The sequence below is a fragment of the Balaenoptera acutorostrata genome, chromosome 10 (genome assembly GCF_949987535.1).
Source record: "Balaenoptera acutorostrata chromosome 10, mBalAcu1.1, whole genome shotgun sequence".
NCBI classification, from domain to species: domain Eukaryota; kingdom Metazoa; phylum Chordata; class Mammalia; order Artiodactyla; family Balaenopteridae; genus Balaenoptera; species Balaenoptera acutorostrata.
In genome coordinates this window covers 104109486-104134281 of record NC_080073.1, presented here as the reverse complement: position 1 = coordinate 104134281, position 24796 = coordinate 104109486, and the positions used below count along the sequence as shown (strand labels likewise).

General features: G+C 45.3%; 1 protein-coding gene across 1 annotated transcript in view; it reads left to right on the top strand.

Annotated features, from left to right (window-relative positions):
* Positions 1–17377, top strand: part of CDYL (chromodomain Y like) — a 155728-nt gene extending 138351 nt beyond the window's left edge. Inside the window, exons 5-7 of the mRNA XM_057555352.1 lie at positions 4967–5177; positions 14762–14905; positions 15738–17377. Of these exons, the coding sequence (XP_057411335.1) occupies positions 4967–5177; positions 14762–14905; positions 15738–15896 (514 nt within the window). The 3' untranslated portion in view covers positions 15897–17377. The remainder of the gene's footprint in view (positions 1–4966; positions 5178–14761; positions 14906–15737) is intronic.
* The last annotated feature ends 7419 nt before the right edge of the window (positions 17378–24796 follow it).

Below are 24796 nucleotides of genomic sequence, written 5' to 3'. Positions count from 1 at the left end.
CCAGCCCTGGAATAAAGACACTCTCTCTTTTTCACGTGGTAACTTACCGTTTGCTTGACTCTAAAACAAATCGGCTGGACTTTATGACACACTAGTTCCATAACATCACGTGAGAAGGTTTTTTCAGTACAAGCAGTACACACAAGTTCATCCTGAGTTCCAGCTACACATAAAACTAGATGATACAGATACACAGAGTTCCCTTTCTTTCACCCCCCGCAAGGCATCCACTGTTTATTTGTATGTCTTCCCCAACCTTTTTCAAACATTTTCAGATGTGCATTCCATACACACACACACACACACAAATAATATAGATTTTTAGTTCTATCAAATAAGTGGAATTATATTGTGTGTTGTTTTGCAACTTTTCCCAGTTAGCAGTATAACTTTCGATATTTCTATTTCCTCTGTTTTTGGATTTTCTACTCCTATAACATAACGTTGCAGGAAGCTTTCTTTAGAACCAGATAATTCTGCAATAAGCATATGCAGGTACATATTTTGTATGTATTTCATGCTAATCACTATAAGCATAATTAAAAGTGTCTGATTTTTCAGAGATTAATTTTATTTGAAGTGAAGGAAACGCAGTCACCAGCCAGAACGACTCTTGTTCTGCCCTGCCTACCTCCCTAGAAATGTCATATCCCTCAGGGACCCCAAAGAACCCTTTGTGTGTCTTTGTCACTTACAGGATGAAAACATTTAAAGAGATGCAGACTCGCAAAGTGGCAATAACGTTGGTTGAATCTTCTCCAAGATCCTTGGTTATTTGGAGAGTTGAAGTTGAGCTGCTTTCGATAATCCTTGGGCCCCGCGTGGCTGAGACTCTAAGCATTGACGTTGAGGGCACTGGGCTTTCTGGTCCCTAAACCATTCAAGGGTTGCACAGCAGGACGGTGGAAGCCTTTTTCCTGTCTTGGCCTGGAGTAGGCGGGGCATCTGTCTCCAAAAGACCTCCCCAGGTGGTTCCGATGGGCGCAGCCCCAAACAGCCCATCAGAGGAGCCCTGGAACCCCACACCTTGGGACTATAGGGCATTGCCTTGGCCTTTTAGAATATTTTCAATAATTCTCAAAATTAATATGTTTTCTCATACTATATACACGTGCGTGCACGTATACAAGGCATTATCTGTTCGTTAATCTTTTCTAACATTACTACTGTTTTTTAGGCAATCATAGGGTAGTTGTTTTTCCAAAAATAGTTTGAAATTTTATAATCTGATTTTATTAAGCATTGCTTCTGGCTTCCTAAATAATCTCAAACTTTCAGTGTACTAGATGGGACCACCTTGTTATTCAGTTTCAAAGTAAACTGCTTGATCAATGCACGTAATTCCTTGACAAGTCGTCAGTAACTTTAGGATAACTTGTAGATATTCCTAATTATTGACCCATCCCACCCTTTCAGGATGAATTATAGGAACTTACTGTTCATTTTTAAAATACAGATGCTTATGCCTCAGGTGGTGACTTTGTGTATTTTCCGTCAGATCACACTGACTTTCCACCTGACTGTGTGATTTGGGGGCTCTGCTGAGTGAGAAGACAGGGTTTGTCGGCCTCCGTTCTGGCTCACTCCCCCCGTAGACGGTTCCCTGAGTTCCACTAATAAACCTTCTGGCCCGCTCCTCCAGGGTGGGGTTGCCCTTGACTGGGGCAAAGGCTTGTATTGTTGGGATTAGACAGAGTAGAGGAAGGATAGGTCAAGAGCGAGCTCATGTATTGAACTTCTAGGTAACTTTAAATGCTTATTTTCTTCAGCCACCCACTCCATTTCCAAAACTCCAGACTCTCCTCACTCCCCACAAAAGGCTGAATTGGTATCCTAGGGGAAAGCCAAATCTTGCTTTAGGAAATCAGTTCCTCTTTAAATGATACATTTTTGTCAATGTGAATTTTTCTGAATGCACTCAGGCAGGATCCAGAAATAGTTACACCAGATTGACTTAACCTTTACTTTTGCTCATTTGCATTGAAATTCATTTTTATGTGTGTAAGGTTGGCTTATACACATAAAGCTATTACTACGTGTATCTTTTGTTTCTGTGGTGTCTCGTCTCGAATTCCTTAAAACTTTGGGCAAAGAACATCAATCGCAGCGAGTTTCCAAAAGAAAGGTGGGAAATAGGAAGGTCAGGTCTAAACTATTAGATTCTTAAGTATCTGTAGGGGCTAATTCCGTTGCTGGGATTCTTGGCAGTAACCAGTTTGCAGATTAATTGTAATAAAAATACTCAGCACATTAGTGATAAAAAGAGTTATTAGGGATCAGTTTATAACGTTAGGCTTTTGCAGTCTGTGGGGACCAATAGCTGCTGCTTCGTGTCTGAAGGACCAGGAGCCTCCTCTCCCCAAAAGGAGGCAAGAGGAGCAGAGATTTGGGGGAGGGAGCAAAGCCAGAGAGGAAATGTCCCCTAGAACCTGACCTCTTCCCCATTCAGTCCCGTTCCAGACACTCTCGTGAAGGGGGAGCTCAGTTGAGAAATGGCAATGAACTGGCCCTTAACAGGTCAGTTCTTGGTTTCCCCAAAACAATTCCTAGACTGTTGTTCTTAGGTGATTTTCTAGCTTGGTGAGGTCTGTGGGGTAGTAAATGTTCTTCAAAAGAATGGAGAGAATTTCGGTTTTGTTTAATAGTCTTTTTGTGGCAAATATGATCTCTTTCCTTCCCTGCTGTTCCCAGCACAGCCTTCACTCAATTCATAGGTAATCCAGAGGAAACCGAAGTTTAAACTCAGTATGTTGCATTGAGCACATTTGAACGTTCATGCATTTTAAGTTCTAAAATACACTTGCTTTACGCCCTGCAAAGCAGTGGACAGACAGTCCCTGGCTGCCAGGCTCCCGAGAGCCATCCCGGGGCCTGAAGGCAGCTCCCGTCTCCCACCTCTGGCTGCCGTGTGGCTAAGCCTTCCTGGCTCGGGGAAGTTTCTACTAAACAGAAAAGCAGTTCTATGAACTTCTGTTTGGAGTTTTGGGGGGTTTTTTTTGGTTTTTTTGTTTTATTTTCACACGAGCGGGGTTTCTCTGTGGACCGTGCTCGCTCTGGCGTCTCAGAGCTCATCAGACGGCGCAGTGGAATCCTCTGAGAAGGGGTGATGGTCTTCACTCCAGACTGAGTCGGTTAATTCATACTCCTCCCAGAAAGAGCCCCAGGTTTAGATTGTCAATCCAAGCAAAAATAAAAATAAAATCATCTTCTTAGGGGGGAAAAATTCAGTTCCAGTTTCTCCAGCCTGATTTTTCAATATGTATTTTAGAAGCAGATTTTTTTTTCTTTTATACTGACATATAACGTGAGAAGGATTCATTCCTTGTACCATTTCTCTATAGAATCCCTTTATTACACTGTTTTGATCACCTCTTTCATGTTAAGCTACCACTTTGCCCCTGTTCACGTGAGCAGATGAATGTGGGGCTACTCGGGGAAAACGTCTGCTTTGAATCAGGGAGACAGCAGTTACCTTCTCAAGGGTCGTTGGTAACTGAGCATAGAAAAGGCATTTCCGTCACGACTCGTTGACCCAGAATCCTCAAAAAGTGGCAGAACTGAAGTAGCTTCATGTACACGGTCTAGGATTATTTCAAGGACCTATTGTAAAGGTTGTCTGGCTCTCTTTGCGTCCTTAAAACCCAGTGTGATCTTCCGAACAGTGCCCCAGACTCTCATTTAAAAGTCTCTGCAGCTCATTCATTTGAGTGACCTAATTCTCAATCCCCACAACCTTCGGGGACCCTGGGGCAGGCTGAGGTCTGTGCTGACTGCAGGGGCTTTTGAGAAGAGTCCCCAGAGTGAGGCCTGCAGGCTGCCAAACTCTGGGGTCCCCTCCCCGTTACACACACACGCACACACACTCCCTCCCTCCCTCCAAACCTCCCCACCCTGCCATCCAAAAAAGACACGACCCTTCGTGCCAGTGTTTGGGGAGGAGGGGAGACTAGATGCTAAGTTGTGATTTTCAGGGACGATCTGAACAGATCTGCCTTCTTTTTAAATTGCTGAATTGTAGGGAGCAGCACCCAGACTGTTATTTTTGGTACTAAAGCTGGGGGTCGTCAGCTTTAGAATTTGGAGTTCTGGACAGAATTCTGATCTAGAACATAGCTGGCCCTAAAGGCATGATCTTGTATGTATTTTGGGTGTGTTTGTCCTTTTCTTCACGTTAAATCTTCACAAGACGCAAGCTCTGAACGTAGTTAGCTTCCAGTGCGGGGGAGGGAGACGCCCCCTCTGGCCCTGAACCGAAGCGCACAGCAGCCCGCCTTCCCAGCCTGACCCTCCAGCAGATCCCACCGGCGGCGGCGGGGCCGTGTGAGAACCCACGCCCTCTGTGTCCGGGCCGTGCGATGCTCTTGTCGGGTCTCACGTCTCACACGAGCCTGGGAGCTTCTCATCCCTACGTCCCCCAACTCATTCCATCTAGTTCTGTATAAACTCAGGAAATATCTGTGTTTCCAGGTAATCAGTGAGCCGTCTGAAATCCCAGACCAAGTCCAGACCTGGGGACTGGAACCCTGGAGTTCCTGACCCCAGGCCCCGCGTCTCTGCCCAGCACGGGCTACCACAGTGACCCCAGGCCAGGTCTCCTCCGGGAGAGCTGCTGGACTGGTCCTCCGAAGCCCATCGTGGTTCCTGGGCTCCTCCTGCCATCAGGGGAAGACAGGTTGGCCCTGGAGCCCAAGCCGAGAGCACCTTCCGCTGTGCTGTTCCCGCAGAATTCACACAGGTCCTATGGCGACAGCCACCCTGGCCTGGCGTCCAGGGCACCGTTAAGCCTTTGCAGCACACGGTACATAAACCCAGGGCCCCCGGCAGCATGGAGAAGGCCATCAGCGTATTCCAAGTCACGGTGATGCCCACGGAGTTCGCATCTTGGTGTATTGAATTCCATAGAAGTAGATTTTTCTGTTGCTCAAATATGCAGTGTTTTGAGTAATTCCCCTATTTTCCATTTTAGAAACTTCGTGAATACTTTCATTCAGTTTAAGAAGCCTATTATTGTAGCCGTGAACGGCCCAGCCATTGGACTAGGGGCGTCCATACTGCCTCTCTGTGACGTGGTTTGGGCCAATGAAAAGGCTTGGTTCCAAACACCCTACACTACCTTCGGACAGAGTCCAGATGGCTGTTCCACCGTGATGTTTCCCAAGATTATGGGAGGAGCATCTGTGAGTACCTCTTTTTAAAAAATCATCATCTTAGAAAACTTCCTGAAGAAGTCTAGTTTGGTTACTGTTTTTCTAAATATATACAAGGTGTCATTCGGTGGGGGGGGGCTTTCCATCAAATGCACTTGTAATTCAGTTCTTGTTCTTAAATCATGAAATCACATTCTTAATTCAGGAGCTCGTGGAAGGTTTTCATGGTTTGGTTCATAGACTGTTTATGGAAGAGGCCCTCCTGCCGTGAGGAGGCTCTGTCTCTGCGTAATTAACACTGATACCCACGAGTAGTAAATACCCAGTTTGTGACCCAAACGAACCAGAGTTTGCAATCAACAGGTTCTTTTTTTTTTTAACATCTTTATTGGAGTATAATTGCTTTACAATGGTGTGTTAGTTTCTGCTTTATAACAAAGTGAATCAGTTATACATATACATATATTCCCATATCTCTTCCCTCTTGCGTCTCCCTCCCTCCCACCCTCCCTATCCCACCCCTCTAGGTGGTCACAAAGCACCAAGCTGATCTCCCTGTGCTATGCGGCTGCTTCCTACTAGCTATCTATTTTACATTTGGTAGTGTATATATGTCCATGACACTCTCTTACCCTGTCACATCTCACCCCACCCCCTCCCCATATCCTCAAGTCCATTCTCTAGTAGGTCTGTGTCTTTATTCCCATCTTGCCACTAGGTTCCTTATGACTTTTTTTTTTTTCCTTAGATTCCATATATATGTGTTAGCATATGGTATTCGTTTTTCTCTTTCTGACTTACTTCACTCTGTATGACAGACTCTAACTCCATCCACCTCACTACAAATACCTCCATTTCGTTTCTTTTTATGGCTGAGTAATATTCCATTGTATATATGTGCCACATCTTCTTTATCCATTCATCTGTCAGTGGACACTTAGGTTGCTTCCATGTCCTGGCTATTGTAAATAGAGCTGCAATGAACATTTTGGTACATGACTCTTTTTGAATTATGGTTTTCTCAGGGTATATGCCCAGTAGTGGGATTGCTGGGTCATATGGTAGTTCTATTTTTAGTTTTTTAAGGAACCTCCATACTGTTCTCCATAGTGGCTGTATCAATTTACATTCCCACCAACAGTGCGAGAGGGTTCTTCTCTTTTCTCCACACCCTCTCCAGCATTTATTGTTTGTAGATTTTTTGATGATGGCCATTCTGACCGGTGTGAGACGATATCTCATTGTAGTTTTGAGTTGCATTTCTCTAATGATTAATAATGTTGAGCATTCTTTCATGTGTCTGTTGGCAATCTGTATATTTTCTTTGGAGAAATGTCTATTTCAGTCTTCTGCCCATTTTTGGATTGGGTTGTTTGTTTTTTTGTTATTGAGCTGCATGAGCTGCTTGTAAATCTTGGAGATTAATCCTTTGTCAGTTGCTTCATTTGCAAATATTTTCTCCCATTCTGAGGGTTGTCTTTTCGTCTTGTTTATGGTTTCCTTTGCTGTGCAAAAGCTTTTAAGTTTAATTAGGTCCCATTTGTTTATTTGTGTTTTTATTTCCATTTCTCTAGGAGTTGGGTCAAAAAGGATCTTGCTGTGATTCATGTCATAGAGTGTTCTGCCTATGTTTTCCTCTAAGAGTTTGATAGTGTCTGGCCTTACATTTAGGTCTTTAATCCATTTTGAGTTTCTGTGTATGGTGTTAGGGAGTGTTCTAATTTCATACTTTTACATGTACCTGTCCGGTTTTCCCAGCACCACTTATTGAAGAGGCTGTCTTTTCTCCACTGTATATGCTTGCCTCCTTTATCAAAGATAAGGTGACCATATGTGCGTGGGTTTATCTCTGGGCTTTCTATCCTGTTCCATTGATCTATGTTTCTGTTTTTGTGCCAGTACCAAACTGTCTTGATTACTGTAGCTTTGTAATATAGTCTGAAGGCAGGGAGCCTGATTCCTCCAGCTCCATTTTTCATTCTCAAGATTGCTTTGGCTATTCGGGGTCTTTTGTGTTTCCATACAAATTGTGAAATTTTTGTTCTAGTTCTGTGAAAAATGCCAGTGGTAGTTTGATAGGGATTGCATTGAATCTGTAGATTGCTTTGGGTAGTAGAGACATTTTCACAATGTTGATTCTTCCAATCCAGGAACATGGTATATCTCTCCATCTATTTGTATCATCTTTAATTTCTTTCATCAGTGTCTTATAATTTTCTGCATACAGGTCTTTTGTCTCCTTAGGTAGGTTTATTCCTAGATATTTTATTCTTTTTGTTGCAGTGGTAAACGGGAGTGTTTTCGTAATTTCACTTTCAGATTTTTCATCATTAGTGTATAGGAATGCAAGAGATTTCTGTGCATTAATTTTGTATCCTGCTACTTTAACAAATTCATTGATTAGCTCTAGTAGTTTTCTGGTAGCATCTTTAGGATTCTCTATGTATAGTATCATGTCATCTGCAAACAGTGACAGCTTTACTTCTTCTTTTCCGATTTGGATTCCTTTTATTTCTTTTTCTTCTCTGATTGCTGTGGCTAACACTTCCAAAACTATGTTGAATAATAGTGGTGAGAGTGGGCAACCTTGTCTTGTACCTGATCTTAGTGGAAATGGTTTCAGTTTTTCACCATTGAGGACAATGTTGGCTGTGGGTTTGTCATATATGGCCTTTATTATGTTGAGGAAAGTTCCCTCTATGCCTACTTTCTGCCTTTCTGCAGGGCTTTTATCATAAATGGGTGTTGAATTTTGTCGAAAGCTTTCTCTGCATCTATTGAGATGATCATATGGTTTTTCTCCTTCAATTTGTTAATATGGTGTATCACATTGATTGATTTGCGTATATTGAAGAATCCTTGCATTCCTGGAATAAACCCCACTTGATCATGGTGTATGATCCTTTTAATGTGTGGTTGGATTCTGTTTGCTAGTATTTTGTTGAGGATTTTTGCATCTATATTCATCAGTGATATTGGTCTGTAATTTTCTTTTTTTGTAGTATCTTTGTCTGGTTTTGGTATCAGGGTGATGGTGGCCTCGTAGAATGAGTTGGGGAGTGTTCCTCCCTCTGCAATATTTTGGAAGAGTTAGAGAAGGATAGGTGTTAGCTCTTCTCTAAATGTTTGATAGAATTCACCTGTGAAGCCATCTGGTCCTGGGCTTTTGTTTGTTGGAAGATTTGTAATCACAGTTTCAATTTCAGTGCTTGTGATTGGTCTGTTCATATTTTCTATTTCTTCCTGGTTCAGTCTCAGCAGGTTGTGCATTTCTAAGAATTTGTCCATTTTATTGGCATGTCATTGCTTGTAGTAATCTCTCATGATCCTTTGTATTTCTGCAGTGTCAGTGGTTACTTCTCCTTTTTCATTTCTAATGCTATTGAGTCTTCTCCCTTTTTCTCTTGATGAGTCTGGCTAATGGTTTATCAATTTTGCTTATCTTCTCAAAGAACCAGCTTTTAGTTTTATTGATCTTTGCTATTGTCTCCTTCATTTCTTTTTCATTTATTTCTGATCTAATCTTTATGATTTCTTTCCTTCTCCTAGCTTTGGGGTTTTTTTGTTCTTTCTCTAATTGCTTTAGGTGCAAGTTTAGGTTGTTTATTCGAGATGTTTCCTGTTTCTTGAGGTAGGCTTGTATTGCTATAAACTTCCCTCTTAGAACTGCTTTTGCAGCATCCCATAGGTTTTGGGTCGTCATGTCTCCATTGTCATTTGTTTCTAGGTATTTTTTGATTTCCCCTTTGATTTCTTCAGTGATCACTTCGTTATTAAGTAGTGTATTGTGTAGCCTCCATGTGTTTGTATTTTTTACAGATCTTTTCCTGTAATTGATATCTAGTCTCATAGCGTTGTGGTCGGAAAAGATACTTGATACCATTTCAATTTTCTTAAATTTACAAAGGCTTGATTTGTGACCCAAGATATGATCTATCCTGGAGAATGTTCCATGAGCACTTGAGAAAAATGTGTATTCTGTTGTTTTGGGGTGGAATGTCCTACAAATATCGATTAAGTCCATCTTGTTTAATGTATCATTTAAAGCTTGTGTTTCCTTATTTATTTTCATTTTGGATGATCTGTCCATTGGTGAAAGTGGGGTGTTAAAGTCCCCTACTATGATTGTGTTGCTGTCAATTTCCCCTTTTATGGCTGGTAGTATTTGCCTTATGTATTGAGGTGCTCCTATGTTGGGTGCATAAATATTTACAATTGTTATACCTTCCTCTTGGATCGATCCCTTGATCATTATATAGTGTCCTTCTTTGTCTCTTGTAATAGTCTTTATTTTAAAGTCTATTTTGTCTGATATGAGAATTGCTACTCCAGCTTTCTTTTGATTTCCATTTGCATGGAATATCTTTTTCCATCCCCTCACTTTCAGTCTGTATGTGTCTCTAGGTCTGAAGTGGGTCTCTTGTAGACAGCATATATATGGGTCTTGTTTTTGTATCCATTCAGCCAGCCTGTGTCTTTTGGTGGGAGCATTTAATCCATTTGCATTCAAGGTAATTATCGATATGTATGTTCCTATTCCCATTTTCTTAAATGTATTGGGTTTGTTATTGTAGGTGTTTTCCTTCTCTTGTGTTTCTTGCCTAGAGAATTTCCTTTAGCATTTGTTGTAAAGCTGGTTTGGTGGTGCTGAACTCTCTCAGCTTTTGCTTGTCTGTAAAGGTTTTAATTTCTCCATCGAATCTGAATGAGATCCTTGCTGGGTAGAGTAATCTTGGTTGTAGGTTTTTCTCCTTCATCACTTTAAATATGTCCTGCCACTCCCTTCTGGCTTGCAGAGTTTCTGCTGAAAGATCAGCTGTTAACCTTATGGGGATTCCCTTGTGTGTTATTTGTTTTTCCCTTGCTGCTTTTAATATGCTTTCTTTATATTTAATTTTTGATAGTTTGATTAATATGTGTCTTGGCCTGTTTCTCCTTGGATTTATCCTGTATGGGACTCTCTGTGCTTCCAGGACTTGATTAACTATTTCCTTTCCCATATTAGGGAAGTTTTCAACTATAATCTCTTCAAATATTTTCTCAGTCCCTTTCTTTTTCTCTTCTTCTTCTGGGACCCCCTATAATTCGAATGTTGGTGCGTTTAATGTTGTCCCAGAGGTCTCTGAGACTGTCCTCAGTTCTTTTCATTCTATTTTCTTTATTCTGCTCTGCAGTAGTTATTTCCACTATTTTATCTTCCAGGTCACTTATCCGTTCTTCTGCCTCAGTTATTCTGCTATTGATCCCGTCTAGAGTATTTTTAATTTCATTTATTGTGTTTTTCATTGTTGCTTGGTTCCTGTTTAGTTCTTCTACATCCTTGTTAAATGTTTCTTGCATTTTGTCTATTCTATTTCCAAGATTTTGGATCATCTTTACTATCATTATTCTGAATTCTTTTTCAGGTAGACTGCCTATTTCCTCTTCATTTGTTAGGTCTGGTGTGTTTTGACCCTGCTCCTTCATCTGCTGTGTGTTTTTCTATCTTCTCATTTTGCTTATCTTACTGTGTTTGGGGTCTCCTTTTCACAGGCTGCAGGTTCGTAGTTCCCGTTGTTTTTGGTATCTGTCCCCAGTGGCTAAGGTTGGTTCAGTGGGTTGTGTAGGCTTCCTGGTGGAGGGAATTAGTGCCTGAGTTCTGGTGGATGAGGCTAGATCTTGTCTTTCTGGTGGGCAGGTCCACGTCTGGTGGTGTGTTTTGGGGTGTCTGTGGCCTTATTATGATTTTAGGCAGCCTCTGTGCTAATGGAGGGGGCTGTGTTCCTGTCTTGCTAGTTGTTTGGCATAGGGTGTCCAGCACTGTAGCTTGCTGGTTGTTGAGTGAAGCTGGTCTTGATGTTGAGATGGAGATCTCTGAGAGATTTTCACTGTTTGGTATTACATGGAGCTGGGAGGTCTCTTGTGGACCAGTGTCCTGAAGTTGGCTCTCCCACCTCAGAGGCACAGCCCTGATGCCTGGCTGGAGCACCAAGAGCCTTTCATCCACACGGCTGCTAGTGTTGGAAGGTCTCCTGCAGAGGCAGGGGGGGGCGGGTGGCTCTGTTTCACCGTGGGGACAAGGACACTGGCAGCAGAAGTTCTGGGAAGTACTCCTTGGCGTGAGCCCTCCCAGAGTCTGTCAGTCAACAGGTTCTTGACCTAATAACCTGAAAGCTGCACTTTGAAGGGAAAGCATGAAGGAGCAAAGCTGCTTAGGGTGAGAGGGCTTTTCCCACAGGATTGCAGGGGTTATTTCTTAGCTGTTGAACTCACCGGTAACGAGAGTTTGTGTTTGCGTTGCAGCTTGTGGTTTGTAGAAAGTTCACGGTGTGTTCCTCACTCCTTGAGCCGTAATCGGGCACGGGCTGGGTCCCGGGCTGGGGCCGCAGGTGCAGAGACTGAGGGGGAGGCTGGCACGTGGCAGGCCCTGCAGAGCTTCACTCCCGCCCCCGTGGGGAAGCTCTGGGCACCTGTGGCCTGGGACACGTGTCTCGCCGTGGGCTGGAGCGGCTGGCTGCTGTGTCTGTCATCACTGAGCTCGGGCTGCGGTGTCGCCCCACGGCAGAGGGTCCCCAGGGCTCCTGGCGTCTGTGCCGACCGTCTCCAGCGGCCGGGCAGCCAGATCTGAGCGGCACAGCCGTGCCCAGCCGTCACCCTTGTGCCATGGGCTCCACCTCCTTCTGCCCGTGTGCGGGGCCGCGCCTCTGGGTGCAGGACTTCCCCCCGTGCCTGGGGGAGACGCAGAGGAGGATGAGACAGGGGTGCCCGCCTCAGGCGGGGGCTACCAGCTGACGAGGAAAAGGATGTTTGCATCCGCTCGTCATTGATGGTGGACAAAGAGTGACAGCATTTGGGAGAAGTAGGCGTCCTGGGCACCCGGTAACACTAGAGCAGCTCTGGCAGCAGGCACCGCCCACAAACGCCGCACAGCGCCTCCAGGGCGCCTGGTCGGACGACTCGCCGTGAGGCCGAGGAACCATCGCGGCCTGGAGGGGCCTGACGGCCCAGGGCCGGGATCCTGGCTCCGAGAAAGGACGGCGGTGGGAAGCCTGGCGCGATCGGCAGAGGGTACGTGCCTCAGTCCCAAGAGCCTCGTGTTGACGGTAATTTCCTGGTTCTGGTCATCGCGAGGTGTCCCGTAAGGTGTTACCGTGAGGGACAGCTGGGGGACGGGTCCCAGGAGCTCTCTGTGCTGCTTTTATCATCTCTCCGTAAGTCTAAACTCACTCCTGAACAGAACGTTTAAAGGGTTTAAAGAAACGTAGAAGAGGAGGAGTGACGTGGGACCAGCCACAGCCCCCGTGGCCACATCTGGTCTCAGGGCCCCTCCTCCCCGTCTCCCTTCCTGCTGTAGCCCCCCCAGCTGCCCCCTCTGCTGCCCTCAGTGGCCATCTTGGTGGAGGACGCTGGGCCCTGTGCCCGCCCAGGCCTGAGCCGCTGCCCTGGTCCGCAGACAGCTGCCATCGGGCGGGAGGACCGCAGGGCTCTGGGGGCCCCCGTGTCCCCCTCCCCCTCCTCGCCTGCCCGGGCAGCAGTCGTGGCTTTAAGGCCAATGGGACCCTTGCTGGCAGCTGTGGCCCCTCTGGACCAGCCGCACCCAGAGCTGCGAGGAGGGGAGATGGCGCCCCTGGGGATCAGCGGGAGGGAGGGTGGCCATGGCCGTGCTGGCCTCCGCCCCTTGTTTCCCAGCCCGCAGGGACGCAGAGGCCGGTGCCCGTCCTCCCGGAGTGCGCAGCCACCCGCTGCCCGCCAGGCTGGCAGCCCCAGGAGGGGTGGGACGGGGCTCGGCCGGGGACCCGGGGCCGGAGCGGGGAGGGTCTCTGGTCTGGGGCCACCCGAGGCCCTGCAGGCGGGGCACGGTCCCAGGCTGGAGTGAGGACCAGCGGCGTGGCCAGCGGCCGGGCTCCTCAGGACCTGCCAGCTTGGCCCTGATGTCCGGCTGGAGGTGCAGCGGGACAGCGGCTGCACCGGCCACTTGGTTCACGTGGTGGACGCCCCCTGCCGCCCCCCCCAAACCAGGCCTGCCCGGGGGAGCCGCGTACGGCCAGGCACTGCTGGGGCAGGTGGGCCTGGGGGCTGCACTTCCCCTGTGGGTCAGTTCAGAGCTGCCCTGCGTTGCCCTGTGCATCCCGCCACCTGGAGTAGGAAGGCCGAGTCGGGCCAGGCGTTCCCGCGGCAGCAGGGAGGGGCGAGCCTGCTCCCGTGAAGGAAGCCAGGCAGCAGGGACACAGCTCAGGACTGGCCAGAGGGGGGCGGTCGCGCCTGGCCGGCACTGCCCCCACGCCTGAGAGTCCAGAAGAGGGAAGGGGAGACGGGGTGGGGGGAGCGGGAAGTGACCTCCACGTGGCAGAAAACGATGTTCAAGGCAGTGACGGCAAGGGGGGCCCATGCAAGGGGCTGAAGGACGCCTGCCCCGTCACTCCCACTCCAGGCGGCCCGGGGCCCACAGCCTCTGCGTCCACCATCCAAGCTCAGACCCTGGGGTTCAAGTCGGTCTTGAGAACGTGCTCCACGCTCAGTGACCGGCATGTGGTCTTGTCTGCACGATGCAGAGGAGTGCATAGCAACACGAGCTAGGAGGCGGGACCCGGCTCCCCGCCCTACGTTGAAAGGCCAGTAGATCCGCAGGCATCTGCCTTCCAGCCTCACCAGTGGTTTCCAGGAGGTGCACGGGTCTGTCAGCTGAGGGAGTCTCAGTAACAGCAGGGCCTTTCATCACAAGGGTTTTACCTCTTTTGGAAAAAAGTATGTTTTACCTGAGCCTAGAAGCTCGTGGTCAAGTCTTCTTCATGACCATCAGTCTTCAGGATAAACTACGGAGAGGAAATTGTCACATCAGAATAGGGTGAGGTTTCTTTGTCACACTCTCTCCTTTCTCCTTATTGCAGCATCTGAGCCTGTCGTTCGAATGAGATAAAACCCATACATGCTGTGTTGAGACCTGAAAAGTGACCTAAGTCCAGGACCAAGTTTTTAAAAAAAGTGTGTGTATGAAATTGATTTTAACAGACACAGATGTGAACTTCTTCCATCAAGTCCTATGAAGTAACTGTGGTCAGACCCTCTTAAGCAGACTAAGTGGTCATCCAGGTCCTGCAGAGTTTATTTTCACCACGTGGATGTTGAGCGTGGCTGCCAAGCTACCCTGCAGCAGAAACATCCCTGCCCTTAGAACCTTGCTCTGTGTACTGACAACAGTCAGCCGTTGGCCTCTCTGACATAGAAAACGTTGTGCAGCAGTTCCGTGCCTGGTGCAAATCCCTAAAACCACAAATTGCCATTAGCCTTGCTTACTGCTCAGTTGCCTGGGAAAGCGGTTTGTGTGTTGAATGAGTCCACACTTGGGAATGGCTGGCACTGGGCAGCAGCAGGCGGGGAGGGACATGCCAGTAACTTCAGATCTACAGCCGAGAGACCTTCTTTAATTAAGGTTCCTTGGTTCTGTCCAGGTGATTCTGGTCTACGTCATAAAATAAGCCTTTTACATCTTCTTGAAAACTTGCCGGCCAGTAGGCACTTCCGCCGTTGACGGCACCTCCCGTGTCTTACTCGCGCACAGTCTGAACTTTGAGGGGCTGAGGGTTCGGGCCGTGTCCTCCCGCGTCTCACGCGCCATCCGCTCTTCTTCCTTCCAGGCGAATGAAATGCTGCTCAGCGGACGGAAGCTGACGGCGCAGGAGGCGTGCGGCAAAGGCCTGGTCTCCCAGGTGTTCTGGCCCGGGACCTTCACCCAGGAAGTCATGGTCCGCATTAAGGAGCTCGCCTCCTGCAACCCGGTTGTACGTCCAGTTCCTTCTCTTCCGTGCGTCAGTGCTCTCACCGCGACCTTTCCCTGCAGGGCGTACACAGGGGGCACCCACGGCTGCCTCCGTGTGTGACACCGGAGGCTGGGCTCGGGCCTCTGCTGACCTTGCCCTCCCTCTGCAGATACCCAGGAGCCAAGGAGTGCAGTTCAAGCTGAGAGTCAGTCACTTAAAAATGTCCCGTGAAAGTCTGCAAAAAGCAATGTTTCTAAAGTTCTTTACTGTTTCCAAAGCCCTTTCATACAACCACACTTATTTCTCCCTCAGTGGACTTTGGTTTTTGTTTAATAAGTGTGCTAGGTAATAGTCTTCTAACAAAGTTGCATTTAGCAAATTACAGGGTGAAATGTTATTTCATATTAACTGACACAACTCCCATCTAAGCTGGCCAGGCATCGACAGCTCATTACCGAAATTAAATTCCGGTTAGAAAACCCCCAGGGCGGGCATTCTCAATGAGTATCACAGGCGTGGACAGGGTCCACGCTGGGGGCAGGGTCCCCGCAGCCATAGCTCAGGCCCAAGGCTGGTTGCGCTGCTGGGGCAGGACCAGGGCACGGAGAGCACAGCTCTGTTGTGAATTAGCTTAACAGCCCTTTGAAGTGGAGAATTTGTCCAGTATCCACAGTGAATGAAATACACATTATACCTATATCAGGCCTGACACATATTGTAAGATGTTTGTTTGGTCACCTTCTTACCAGGTGGCTCCTCAGGTTTGCTAACTGCCTCCATAAGCTCAGGGGCAGCAAGGAGCCAGCCCTTGCAGCCACAGTCCCCGCTAACCACAGCTCCTTGTCTGGCACAGGTGCTCGAGGAATCCAAGGCCCTGGTGCGCTGCAACATGAAGCTGGAGCTGGAGCAGGCCAACGAGCGGGAGTGCGAGGTGCTGAAGAAGATCTGGGGCTCGGCCCAGGGCATGGACTCCATGCTCAAGTACCTGCAGAGGAAGATCGACGAGTTCTGACGGCCGGGCTGCCCCAGACGACCCTGGAGTCGCATCGCGCAGGCCGGCTGGGGCTCCCCGGGGCGCGGACCCACCCTCACAGCCTGAAACAGGTTCACGTGGAGCTCACGCTTGGAAGCAGGACTTGAAACAGCCAAGCTATTTATTACCAAGGAGTTTTTAAGTACTGTAACTTTAAAATAAATAACTACAAAGCTCCTTTGTCCAAACGTCATTATTTTATACTTAATATACACACAAGTATAAAAGTGTAATTGTGAGCTCTGGGCTGCTCGTTGAGGCTCTACTTTTTGTTATCTTTGGCTAGTACTGTATAAAAAAGAAGTGTGTTTTCCTGGTTTGGGTGTCAGAAAAGTCTGGAATAATGTTTGTTTTCCTTGTTTTTTCCTTCTAGAAAACAGAATCTAAAGAGGTGTTAGCCCACCTCGCCCCCCGCCCCAACCCCAAATAGAAATACGAAAAGATCTGAGGCATGCCCTTGTCTCCAGGAAGGTACAAAACCTCAGAGATCGAAAATTCTCAATCGAAAGGAAGACTTATTCTTTTAGGATAAGTATTTCTGATTAATACACCCACTGATGAATATACCCCCAGACTAAAACACAGCTAGGATTCACGCTGAGAAATGAATTGATTCTGCCCTCTTTCTTAAATATGTCCGATTCTTACCCAGTTAACAGGAAGAAACCACTCTCTCTCTAGGGGAAAGCTTGTTTTGCAGTGTTAGCGAATCACTGAATAGCTAAGTATGATCTCTAAGTTATAGGGGGTTTATAATTAGTTTTTCTGACCCATTTGAAAAAATAACTATATAAGTGCTTCTTGTTGCTGGGTGAGAACTACTTTATATACAGTTTTGGTTTTCTATTTGCAGATATGATTGATGTATTACACCAAAAATAAAGTATTTTTATGTTTATAAAGTGTAATTTTTAGGTTCACTTAGAATATATTTTATTTAATAAGTTAAAATTCTTTCGGCACACTATTAAATGCAGAAACTCCTTTTTAAGAGAAAGAACTACCTTATATCGACGTTTAATGTTCTTGGTCTCTGCTTTCATGTCTACACAATATACCAAGTACAGGATGCTGTCCGAGAGTGCCCTGTGTAAATAGACGTCCGCATTTCCGCCAGGAGTGGGGACTGATTCCTGATTCCAGACGCCTATATTCAGTAGGCTTCTGAGCTTGCAATCATATTGAATGTATGAAGAATGAAATAAAATCAAAACCTTATTTTTGTACAGTTTTGAAGTTTATACTTAGAACCGACCACCTCCCGGCCTCGTGGAGAGCCGTACAGCGTGGACATCTGCCTTTACCATGTATTGGCTGGTGCAGTATTTTTGCATCTGTGGGACCTACTTTTTTCGTTCAGTAGTTTGAACTATATATAAACTGTACAATCTGTAAAGTTTTTATAGAATAAATATTCAGCTGTGAAAACTGGTTAAATAAAACTAATATTTCTTAACACATTCGAAATGTGTCTCTGATAATTCTTCACTTCTGAAGTCCCTCATGAGACGTTTACATTTTGTGTGAAGTATATACATGGGCATATCACATTGGACAGTTTAAGGGAAACCCACGCCCACAGTGTAACCAGAAGCAGGTGGAGGGTAGCTGGCTAGGGCCACCCCACTGCCCCTCTTGGCCAGAGAGCGAAAGAGGGGGAAAACCTCTGGGCCCAGCAGGAGCCCAGTGGGCCAAGGCCAGGGGCTTGCCTCCTGGCCGCCTCAGGGGCTCCGACCTGCTCGTCCTTCATTTGGCTTACACTAATACGAACAAATGGTATGCAAAAGAAGGAAACTGTGTGTTAGAGAATTGGTGTCTACCAAGTAGTGACAGACATCACGAGAGGGGGACAACGGGGGGCATAGGGCTCTTGTCTTCTGGGTCTGTCACTGCCTTCATCTGCTTCCCCCAAAGCCCAGTCTGATCAGCCCCTCTGGTGGCCTCTGTGTCACTGACCTTTCTGTCCCTTCCGTAATCGGCTTTCCCCAGCCCTGCTCTTCGTGTCCTAGAGTGCTATGGTGGCCTCCAGAACATGCCAGGAGGGCCCTGCCCTCCACGGTAAGGGAGAGACTCCACAGGCAGATGAAACAGTCCTCCAAGTGCCTTTAGGCCCTGGAGTAAAGCCCAGAACTTGAGTGACATCGTGAATCTGTGACATTGCATGCACCTGTTAAGATAAATTTATTAAAAAAATAAAGCTAATTTATTTTTGGCTAAATTGGGTCTTCATTGCAGTGCGTGGGCCTCTCATTGCAGTGGCTTCTCTTGTTGCAGAGCACGGGCTCTAGGCGCACGGGCTTCAGTAGTTGTGGCTCGGCTCTAGAGCGCAGGCTCAGTAGTTGTGGCACACGGGCTTAGTCGCTCCACTGCATGTGGGATCTTCCCGACCCAGGGCTCGAACCCGTGTCCCCTGCACTGGTAGGCAGATTCTTAACCACTGCACCACCAGGGAAGCCCACTTGTTTAGCTTTATACGTGAGGAAAGAGGCTCAGAGGGGCCAGAGGACCTGCTCGTCATCATACAGCCTGAGTGGTCTGGCCCCCAGGAGCAGCTAATGCTCTCCAGACGCCACTGCTCCTCCCTCAGCACCCTGACTCACCAAAATCAAACTCAGATAAAAACTGGCCATGGGTAGTGCAAAGCAGTGGTTGCCGGACTTTGTTGCATATTAGAATCATCTGGAGAGCCTGGAAAACTCTGGATGCCCACAAAACCATTTAAATCAGCACCTCAGGGCTGAGATTCAAGCATCTAGGGTATTTGGCCCAGGACAAGTAGCTTGGCTCTTCTGTGCCTAGAGTGGGGATGGGCAGGAGGGTGGCTTGGAGAATCCAGTCCATCCTGCACCCTGTGAGCCCACAGTCCTGTGCATGGAAGTGGTGGGCAGGGGGGGTTGATTCAGGCTGCTTGGCAGCTCGGGATTTAGGGCTATTTTCAAGCGGAGGCTGGACCTACCCTAGAATTTTGATGTCTACAAACTATTCTGCATCTGGAGGAGCTGGACCAGTCCACCAAGCGATCTCTATGCTAACACTTAGAAATAAACATCCTGGGCTTCCCTTGGTGGCGCAGTGGTTGAGAGTCTGCCTGCCAGTGCAGGGGACACGGGTTCGAGCCCTGGTCTGGGAAGATTCCACATGCCGCGGAGCGACTGGGCCCATGAGCAACAACTACGGAGCCTGCGCGTCTGGAGCCTGTGCTCCGCAACAAGAGAGGCCGCGATGGTGAGAGGCCCGCCCATCACGATGAAGAGTGGCCCCCGCTCGCCGCACCTAGAGAAAAGCCCTCGCACAGAAACTAAGACCCAACACAGCCAAAAATAAATAATAATAATAATTTTTTTAAAATGAACATCCTCAAGGAGGTCAGCCAGGACAGTGGAGTAGAGAGACCCTGAGCTCATCTCTCACAGGCATGCCTAAAATCAAAACTATTTGCAGAACCACCATCAATGAAAAAGCCCAGAACCTACCAGAAAATATCTTCTACAACTAAAGATACAAAGAAAGAGTGACATGGGTAGGAAGGGCAGAGTCGCAATGTAGTCGAGTCCCATACCCCAGGTGGGCAGCCCACAAACGTGAGAATCACTACAACTGCAGAGATTCTCCCAAAGGATACAGGGTCTGAGCCCCACCTCGGGCTCCTCAGTCTGCGAGTCTGTGCCAGGAACACAAGCCCCCAGAACATTTGGCTTGGAAGGGCAGCAGGGCTTTCACGAGTCCCAGAGGGCGGGGGGAAATAGACTTCACTCTTAACGGACCACACGAAACCTCACGAGGACCTGGTGATGGCAAGTGACCCTTTGGATCTCTCTCCAGCTTACTGGCCTCAGGACCCAGCCCCTCCCCCCCACCAGCCTGTAGGCACCAGGACTGAGGTGCGTCAGGCCACACGACATACTGGGTGTGCACACAGCCCCACCCGCTAGCACACAGGCTGCCTTAAGACCCCCCTGAACCCACAGCCATCCCTGGACACGGCCCCGCCCCTCCAGAGGGCCCAGGACCCAGCCCAAACGCCAGCACACAGGCACTACGCCACGGATACCCAGGGTCCTGCAGCCAGAGACCCCAAGGCCCATCTCTACCCATCAGTGGCCAGGTACCGGCCCCAGAATCCCCAGCCCCGCTCACCAGCAAGCCTCAGGACCACCCATCGGCAGGCAGACCCAGCCACAGGACATCCACAGCCCCTCAACCTGCAGACTCAGCACACTCACCAAGCAGGCCAGCACCTGTCCTGGGAGCAGCTGGGCCCTGGTTCTGCCCACTAGCAAATGAAAATAATAACAATGATCCAAAAATCTATGGGACACAGCTCTAAGAGGGACGTTCATAGCGATACAATCTTACATCAGGAAACAAGAGAAATCTCAAACAACCTGACCTTACACCTAAAGGAACTAGAAAAAGAACAAAGAAAACCCAAAGTTAGCAGAAGAAATCATAAAGATCAGAGCAAAAATAAATGAAGTAGAGAAAAAAACAATAGATAAGATCAGTGAAACTAAGAGCTAGCTCTTTGAAAAGAAAATTCATAAACCTTTAGGCAGACTCATTAAGAAAAAAAGAGAAGGCCCAAATCAAGAAGATCAGATATGAAAAAGGAGAAGTTACAACTGACACCGTAAACATACAAAGGATAAGAGACTACTACGAACTATAGTATATACTATACTATATAGTTATATCCCAATAAAATGGACAACCTTGAGGAAATTGACAAATTCCTAGAAATGTACAACCTCCCAAGATTGAACCAGGAAGAAACAGAAAATATGAACAGACCAATTACCAGTAATGAAATTGAATCAGTAACTTTTAAAAAGCCTCCCAAACAAAAGACCAAATGGCTTCACAGGTGAATTCTTCCAAACACTTAAAAAACACTTAACACCTATCCTCCTCACACTATTCCAAAAAAATTGCAGAGGAAGGAACACTCTTGAACTCATTCTTTGAGTCCAGCATCACCTTGATACCAAAAAACCAGACAAAGATACCACAAAAAAAGAAAATTACATGCCAATATCACTGATTAACATACATGTAAAAATCCTAAACAAAATACTAGCAAACCAAATGCAACAGTACATTAAAAGGATCATACCATGATCAAGTGGGATTTATCCCAGGGATGCAAGAATTTTTCAATATCCACAAATTAATCAATGTTATGCACCACATTAACAGACTAAAGAATAAAAACCATATGATCATCTCAGTAGATGCAGAAAAAGCACTCGATAAAATTCAACATCCATTTATGATAAAAACTCTCCAGAAAGTGGGTATAGAGGGAACATACCTCAACATAATAAAGGCCATATATGATAAGCCCACCACTAACATTATATTCAGTGGTAAAAAGTTGAAAGCATTTTCTCTAAGATCAGGAACAAGACAAGGATGCCCACTCTTGCCACTTTTATTCAACACAGTATTGGAAGTCCTAGCCACAGCACTCACACAAGAAAAAAAAAGTAAAAGGAATCCAAATTGGAAAGGAAGAAGTAAAACTGTCATTGTTTGCAAATTACATGATACTATACACAGAAAATCCTAAGGACACCACCAGAAAACTACTAGCACTCATCAATGAATTCAGTAAATTTGTAATTAATGCAAAATTAATATACAGAAATCTGTTGAATTTCTATACACACAATGAACTATCAGGAAGAGAAATTAAGGAAACAATTCCGTGTACAATTGCATCAGGAAAGAATAAAATACCTAGTAATAAACCTACCTACGGAAGCTAAAGACCTGTACTCAGAAAACTATAAGACACTGATGAAAGAAATTGAAGATGACACAAACGTATGGAAAGATACATCATATTCATGGATTTAAAGAATTAATATTGTTATAAGGACCATATTACCCAAGGCAATCTACATATTCAATGCTATCCCTATCAAAATACCATTGGTATTTTTCACAGAACTAGAACAAATAATTTTAAAATTTGTATAGAAACACAAAAGACCCTGAATAGCCAAAACAATCTTGAGAAAGAAGAACAGAATTGGAAGAATTGTATAGACTTCAGACTATACAGTGCTGCAGTAATCAATTAAAACAGTATGGTACTGGCACAGAAATAGACACCTAAGATCAATGGAACAGAATAGAGAGCCCATAAATAAACCCATGCACTTGCGGTCAATTAACCTATGACAAAGGAGACAAGATACAGTGGAGAAAAGACAGTCTCTTCGATAACTGGTACGAGGAAAACTGGACAGCTACATGTAAAAGAATGAAATTAGTACATTTCCTAACACTATACACAAAAATAAACTCAAAATGGATTGAAGACCTAAATGTAAGATCAGAGACCATAAAGCTCTTAGAAGAAAACATAGGCAGAACACTCTCTGACATAAATCATAGCAATATATTTTTTGGATCTGTCTCCTAAGGCAAAGGAAACAAAAGCAAAAGTAAACAAATGGGACCTAATTAAACTTAAAAGCTTTTGCAGAGCAAAGGAAACCATTGACAAAATGAAAAGACAACCTAAAGGAATGGGAGAAATTATTTGTAAATGATATGATAGATAAGGGGTTAATATCCAAAATATATAAAAAGTTCATACAACTCAACACCAAAAATATAAACAACCCAATTTAAAACATGGGCAGAAGACCCAAGTAGACATTTTTCCAAAGAAGACATACAGATGGCCAACAGGCACATAAGATGCTCAATATCGTTAATCAGAAAAATGCAAATCAAAACCATAATGAGATATCATCTCACACCTGTCAGAATGGCTATCATCAAAAATACCATTAAGGGATTTCCCTGGCAGTCCAGTGGTTAAGACTCCACACTTCCACTGCAGAGGGCACCGGTTCAATCCTTGGTCAGGGAACTAAGATCTCATATGCCACATGGCACAACCAAAAAAAAAAAAAAGACTAATAACAAATGTTGGTGAAGATGTGGAGAAAAGGGAACCCTGGTACACTGCTGGTGGGAATGTAAATTGGTACAGCCACCACGGAAAAAAGTATGGAGGTTCCTCAAATAACTAAAAATAGAACAACCATATGATCTAGCAATTCCACTCCTGGGTATATATCCAAAGAAAATGAAAACACTAACTGGAAAAGACACATGCACTCCAATGTTCACAGCACTATTGTTTATAATAGCCAAGATATGAATGTAACCTAAGTGTCCATCAACAGATGAATGGATAAAGAAGATGTGGTATCAGCATATAATGGAATACTACTCAGCCATAAAAAAGAATGAAATTTTGCCATTTGCAACAACTTGGAGGTCATTAGGCTTAGTGAAATAAGACAGAAAGACAAATGCTATAGGATATCACTTATATGTGGAATCTAAAAAATAAAACAAATTAGTTAATATAACAAAAGAAACAAACTCTGTACACATATACAGAACAAACTAGTGGTTACCAGTGGGGAGAGGGGCAAGATAGGGGTAGGGGATTAAGAAGCACAAACTACTATGTATAAAATAAATAAACTACGAGGATATATTGTACAGTGCAGGGAATATAGCCAATATTTTATAATAACTAACTTCACTTGTAAAGGTTTAAAATTTGTGAATAACTATGTTGTATACATGAAACATATAATATTGTAAATCAACTATACCTCAATTTAAAAAATGAAAGTAAAATATCACCCCTCGGGGCTTCCCTGGTGGCACACTGGTTAAGAATCCGCCTGCCAATGCAGGGGACACGGGTTCGAGCCCTGGTCTGGCAAGATCCCACATGCCACAAAGCAACTAAGCCCACGCGCCACAACTACTGAGCCTGTGCTCTAGAGCCTGCAAGCCACAACTACTGAGCCCACGTGCCTAGAAGCCCATGCTCCGCAACAAGAGAAGCCACCGCAATGAGAAGCCCACGCACTGCAACGAAGAGCAGCCCCTGCTCGCCATGATTAGAGGAAGCCCACACACAGCAACAAAGACCCAATGCAGCCAAAAAATAATTAATTAATTTTAAAAAATCACCCCTCTATAAAAAATAAATAAATAAACATACAGCTTCACTGCTTGGCAACAGGGGAAGGACTGACAACATTCCAGAAAACTCCTCCCTGTCCTCCAGGGAACACTATGATGGTGTCTCTGAAGATGCAGACAAATATCTGCTTGGTAAAAATGGCTGATTTGAACATTGGTTTAAAAGTTACTTTTTGCTGTGACTGAAAGACTAAACTTTACTAAAAGTTGACTTTATGATCTTAGAGCCATATTATGTCCTTAGGTGACTTTTTTTTTTTAACAAATGCCTGTACTAAACAAAGGCTAAGGTCTAATGAGTTTTAACATTAATTCCTATTTCCCTAAATTTTATGTCATATTCTAAAACTGAACTTAAAAGGATTGAAGTCATACAAACTATGTCCTTCAACCACAATGGAATGAAATTAGATATCAATAACAAATTTAGGAAAGTAAAAAATATGAGGACATTAAAAGATTAAATTCCTAAACAAAGAATAAACTTTTACAAGAGAAATTAGAAAATATTCAGAGATAAATGAAAGTGAAAAATGTAAATATTTAATAAATTATATAACAAAACACCTATGTTAAAAAGTAAACAGATATTAAGTCAATAACATTACACCTTAAGAAACTAGAAAAAAGAAGAGCAAACTAAACCCATAGCAAGCAGAAGGAAGTAAATGAAACAAAGATTAGAGCAGAAATAAGTAAAATGAGGAATATAAAAATAGTAGAGAAAAATCAAGGAAACCAAATGTTAGTTCTTTGAAAAAATTAGACTGATTAAGGAAAAAAGAATACTCAAATTACTAATAGCAGGAGTGAGAGAGAGAACAGTACTACCAAACTTACAGAAATAAAAAGAA